At 65.8% G+C, this 5,444-nt stretch overlaps 1 protein-coding gene across 1 annotated transcript in view; it reads left to right on the top strand.

Moving 5' to 3' along the window:
• The first annotated feature begins 364 nt into the window (after positions 1–364).
• NOTCH1 (notch receptor 1) overlaps positions 365–5,444 on the top strand; it is a 42,441-nt gene continuing 37,361 nt past the window's right edge. The window contains exons 1-2 of the mRNA XM_039858968.1: positions 365–678; positions 2,356–2,437. Of these exons, the coding sequence (XP_039714902.1) occupies positions 618–678; positions 2,356–2,437 (143 nt within the window). The 5' untranslated portion in view covers positions 365–617. The remainder of the gene's footprint in view (positions 679–2,355; positions 2,438–5,444) is intronic.

Raw genomic sequence — 5,444 nt, 5'->3', positions numbered from 1 at the left:
AGGCTCCCCTTTGCCACTTCTCCGCTATTGAGATGCAAATGGTTGCCAATTGTCGCTGAGCCCAGCAGCAGCCAGAACTGGATCCTTCCGCAGCCCCAGACCAAACTTTTGGCCTCTGAAAACTTTCGAACGAGAAGTAGTCCCTAGGGCCGGGCCCCGACCCCCCCCGCATCGCCGCGGTCCCCAACCCCGGGGGACCCGGGCTCTGGACGCGCGCCCCGGTTCCAGGAGGCTCAAGGTTGGTCTGGGCGCGCCGAGGGGCGCGGCCAGCGAGGGGCCGAGGGGCGCGGAGGGATCGGCGGGGGCGGGCCCCGGGGGCGGGGCCAGAGCCCCGGGGGCGGAGCTCACGGCAGCCCTGAGCCTCACTAGTGCCTCGGCCGCGGGAGGGAGCACAGGGGTGCGGGGTGCGGGCGCCGCGCAGCGAGGGGACAAGCCGGGGCGCGGATCCTGGGCTGAGTGGCCACGAGAGCCCAGCTCCGCTCGGAAGCCAGGAAGGAGAGGGCAGTAGCGGGCCGCCGCCGCCCGCGAGACCGCCCGGCGCGCGCGCGTGTGCGCCCGAGCCTCGCCGGCCCGGGCAGGAGGCCGCCACTGGGCGCAGCGGGCAGCCGCGGGCAGGCATGCCGCCGCTCCTGGGGCCCCTGCTCTGCCTGGCGCTGCTGCCCGCGCTCGGCGCACGAGGTAGGCGCCCGCCCACTGCGAGCCCGCAACTTTCCGCGCCCTTCGGAAACTTTGGCGGCTCCCTACGCGCGCGCCCCGGGTGGCTGGGAGTGGGCGGCCGGGGTGGGGAGGGGAACGGGGCGTCCCGGGGCGGGGGCAAGTTGGGGGGGGCAACCGGTCCGGGGCTGGGGGAGAAGGACTGACCCTCTCCCGCGCTGCCTGCCCATTTAGGGGTGGACTCGAGCCGCCCGCTCCTGGAACCGGGTTTGAAGTTGGGTTTGGAGCTCGGCGTGGGACGCTGCCCCCCCCGCCCCAGTCCAAACCCTAGGCTCGCCCATCACTAGCTGCGCGTGGGGCTCGCCGCCGGGGCGGGCGAACTGCCTACTACTTTTCGATTTGAATCGAGTCGGTTTGGGTTTCCTGTTACTTTGGGGGCCATTTATCTTTTCTTCGTCTCTGGCCCGCGGCAGGGGCGGATGTTGGGACGCGGAGTGTGGGGTCCGGGGCGCCGCGTTCGCGGAGTCGCGCGGGCCGGGCCGGGTGCGGGGCGTGGTGGGCTGCGGGGCGCGAGGCGGGCCCGGCCTACCGACCCCGTTTGGAGAGTTCGCGCAGGGCTGGGTCAGGGAGCTCGGACCCAGGACCCAAGGGTCCCGGGGTTCCTGGGCATCCCGCCCTCAGTGGCTCCTCCCCGCGCGGGATTGCTGCCCCCTATCCCGCTCACAGACAGTTTTGGGGCGGGGGGAGTCGGGAGTGCGGAAGACTCAGCTGCGATTGGTGGGACTTTCACTTTGCCGAGTTCAAGTTCGGAAATCTTGCCCGGGCCAAGAGCGGGACGTGGGGAGGGGGCGCTTAGTCCTCTCTTCACGCGGAAGGGGTGTCCGAGCAATCGAGTGGTCATTAACTCAACTCCCACAAAAGTCGGAGGGGAGAATTAGCTCCCGGCTTCCAGAAGCTAGGGTTCCATGTCATGCCCCGCCCCAGCGTCCGGTGTGGGGCTTAGTTTACACGGCCCTGGTAAGATGGAGAGGGAGGGGCTTGATTAATTAATCTCTTCTCGGGAATGGGGTCAAATTCCTTCCAAATGCGGCATCTTCATCCTCCTCCCCTGGGTGCCTGGGGGGGGCAGCCCCGAAGATGCCTGAGGGAGCAGGTATTGGGTGTCGGCGGGGGCGGGGCCAGGTCCCCAGCGTGCAGTCCCGGTGCGCCAGGAGGCGGCCCTGGCTCCACAATGGGCTGCTCTGATTCCTCCACCGGCCAGGGCTTTGTTGGCCGCCGGGCGGCTGGCCTTGCAGCTGTCGCATTTTCCCACGAGCGGGGAGCTGGTGTCCCCCCCCAGCACTGCCCCCTCGCAGGAAGTGTCTGAACAGCAGGACGGCCCTCACGGCTGCATGGGCTCCTCTGTGGGGCAGCTTTCCTCCGCCGCTGTCCAGGTGGTATTTCAGGCCACCACTCCCCACTCTGAGTGTGACCTGTGCACCTGCCACCCAGCCAATCTGTCCCCACCCCCATTTCCGACTACAGAACTCTGGGCGGAATGTTGACGCTCCTTGGGGTTCATTCGGGGCTTCCTGAGGGCCCCTGCCCCCAGCATCCCCCTGACTCTGCAGAGCCTCCCAGGTGAGGGGCGGGCGATGTCCCTCGGGGCTGTCAAGGGTTCCGGTGCCTCAGAGGCTGACCTCTCCTCTCGCCCCTCCCCAGGCCTGCGGTGTTCCCAGCCCAGCGAGACCTGCTTGAATGGCGGGAAGTGTGAAGTGTTCCTCAACGGCTCAGAGGCCTGCCTGTGAGTAGCCCCCTGCGGGACCTGTTGCTTTTGTCGGGAGCAGAGCCCCTGCCTTCTGCAGCGGGGGCCAGGAGGGACAGAACACTGGGCCATTGTCTTCTGGAGATGGCCCAGAAGGCTGGGTGCGGTCACGTGCTACTTTTATTGGACAAAGTCTGGCAATTACTTAATCACCAGCAATTATGCTGCGTGTGGAGCTGGTCTGGCTTCTGCAAGCAGGAGTGCTCCTTTGTGGACCACCTCAGGCTCCTGGGGTGCTGAATGGGAATCCCCGGTACCCCGTTTCTTCCTAAAGTCCCTGAGAAACAATCGGCCTGCCAGGGAGACTGTGGGCCTTTTATGGAGAGGCCCAGCCGCCACCACCCTGCCAGCTGGGGAGCACCTCCTCCAGGCAGGCGATGCCTCCGTGAAAACGGACTGTCTCAGAACCAAGCCCACCCTTCTCAGCCCTCTGCCTCGGCCAGCTCGCTCCTCCTCTTGCCTCAGGTGAGGCTGGGGAAGAAAAGTTGGAACCCGTCTTATTGGCCCCACCGGTCTTCTCTGGTTGCCTGGAGTGGGATGGGGTAGGGTGGGAGATGGAACCTGCTGGAAGTTTGGTTTCTGTGCTGGTATCTGCAACGCTGACCCCTTAACCATCTGGCTCTCTGCCCTCCTGAGCCTTGGGTCCTCGGCTGTGAAGTGGGCGCATGCTAAGGGGGCGCACATCTGTGGTCTGCCCGCCTGGAAATCCCAGCCAGCCTCGGGCAAGTGTTTCTGCTGTGGCCCATGCCCTTCAACTTGAGTTCGGCCCTGATGAGAATAAATGAGGAGGTGCCTGCAGGCTGGAGAGAGGGCCCCCTGCTCCCGCCGGAGGAAGAAGTGGCCCCCAGCTCCGCCGGCTAGCCCTCATGCCAGGCACGGAGGGCCCATTCCCTTGACAACCCTAGCCAGTGGACAGGCAGCCCCCTCCTCCCCTGCCCCCACCCTGCCCACACTGCAGCCAATTAAGCAGGTCTGTGAGCAGTTTAATGGACAAAGCGGATTGTGTCTTTGTCAGACACTAATGATGCACACTTTTTTTTTTTTTTGCTTTTTTGGGGGCCTTTTTCTCCTCCTGCAGAAGCCTCACCGACGCTCGATGCCCTAAATCTTGTTTCCTTTCATTCAGAGACCGACAGCTGGGATTCAGTGGAAGTGCAGGGGCTATTGTTGGGGGAGGCGGATTAATGCTGTGTGATTAATTATGCGTGGCTTCCCAGAATGCATAGCTCCCTCCCCGCCCGCTCCTGCGAGTGGGGGTGAGAGGCTCCAGACTTCTGCAGAGGGTTTTGGGAAGGCAGGAGGGCGTGCTGTGCTGGGAGCAGCCTCTTCGCCGTGCCTCAGGGAGTAGGGGCTGGCTGGCCCAGAGGACACAGGGGTCTCCCAGGCCCGGAACCTGAGCCGCATGCCTCCTGGGCCGGAAAGGGGGTGCCTTGGGTGGTAGGTTGCTACAGCCCCTCCCTAACACCGGGGTGAGACGCCTCAAGGGGGACAGAGTGACAGAGTGACGTGCTCGCACACCCCCAAGCCTGGGCTCCTTGGGAGCCCTGCCAGCCAAGCCAGGCCACTGATCCGGGTTCGGGCCTTGTTTCCTCTAGGGGGTCTGGCACTCCCCCTCCTTGGCGGGTAGCCTGCCTCAGCCTGGCCTGGCGCTCAGCCGAGCTCAGCCCACAGAGACCCCATTGTGCACACCCCAAGGTCCTCGGAAGATGAGCAGAAGCGCATCCTCAGAGGCCCTGCCTCTGGGCAGCACCGCGTTGGTGGCAAGGGACCAGCGTAGGGACAGTCCCCCAGCCAGGCCGGGGCGTGGGGGGGCACAGGCCCAGATTCAGGCGTGGCTCCAGCCAGGACTCCGCTCCCTGCACTTCCGGGCCTGTGCACCCCGTTCCCTGGAGGCCCAGGGCAGTCTGCTAGTGTGGGAGGCCCTGCTGCTGGCTGAGCGGGGAGCCCCCTTCTTTCCCGAAGGCGCTCGTGTGCAGGCCTCCAGGGCCCCACTGACCGGGGTGCGGACCCCAGCTCTGCATCCCCCAGCGGGACTCTCTGAAAGTCCTTGGCGTCTGTGCTGGTTTGCCGGCTCCCCCATGGGTAGGGGGTGGGGCGGCAGTGTCACGGTGCTGGGCACGTCGGTGCCTGGCGAATCATGTTTCCACCCCCGAGAGACAGAACCTTCCGCAGGAGTCGCTAGTCAGCGCTGGGGAAGGCTTCTGCTGGCGCGGCCGCCGCCTTGGGAAGTCCTGGAGGCCTTGGCCGGCCGGGAGGAAAGCCTCCCGCACGCCCCTGTGTGCAGAGTGCTGTCTCTGGACGACTGTCGTGTGCCGTGGCCACCGGGGCTGCGGTGGGAGGCCGGTAGCCTGCGGGCACCGCGAGGGTCACTGCGGCCCTCTGCCTCTATCCAGCCTCTCAGCTGCTCCCCTCAGGGTTGAAACAGGATGCTGAAGTGGGCTCCCCTCTTTTTTCCTGATGGGGGAGGGGAGGTTCCAGTCGGGACTGTCGTCCTTAGGGTGAGTATGCGTTCTCAGTCCAAAAGGCTGTGGGGCCACCCAGTTCCCGGAGGACCGAGATACTCCCCGAGCCTGCGAGAAAGGCCGACCCCCCGGCTGTGACATGCGCCTGACCCAGGGCTGACCTCGGTGGTCTGTGAGGGTTGCGTAAGAGGTTCCGTGCGGTGGGCCCTGGGCGAGTCCGCTTCCTCCCGCCTTCTGAGCTGACGGCGCTGGTTTCGGGATCCCCATTCTTGACATTTAATTGGCTGACGAGTTAATTCAGAGAACCCAGGACGTGCCGCCCGGTGTGCCCGGTGCTACCTGGGGAGGGGCGGCCCCGGCCTGGGATTTCGTCCGCCCTGGCGGCTCCGAGCAGCAGCTGCTCCGCTTCCTTCCGCAGACTCTGGGCGCCTGCTGGGTGCTGGCTTCTGCTCTAGGCCTTGGCCCAGCGGGCTCAGGTCAGACAGCCCCTACCCTCGGAGAGGCGGCAGCACGTGTGTGTGTGT

This window comes from Pteropus medius, unplaced genomic scaffold (assembly GCF_902729225.1).
Source record: "Pteropus medius unplaced genomic scaffold, Ma_sr-lr_union100, whole genome shotgun sequence".
NCBI classification, from domain to species: domain Eukaryota; kingdom Metazoa; phylum Chordata; class Mammalia; order Chiroptera; family Pteropodidae; genus Pteropus; species Pteropus medius.
This window is presented reverse-complemented; position numbering and strand designations above follow the sequence as displayed.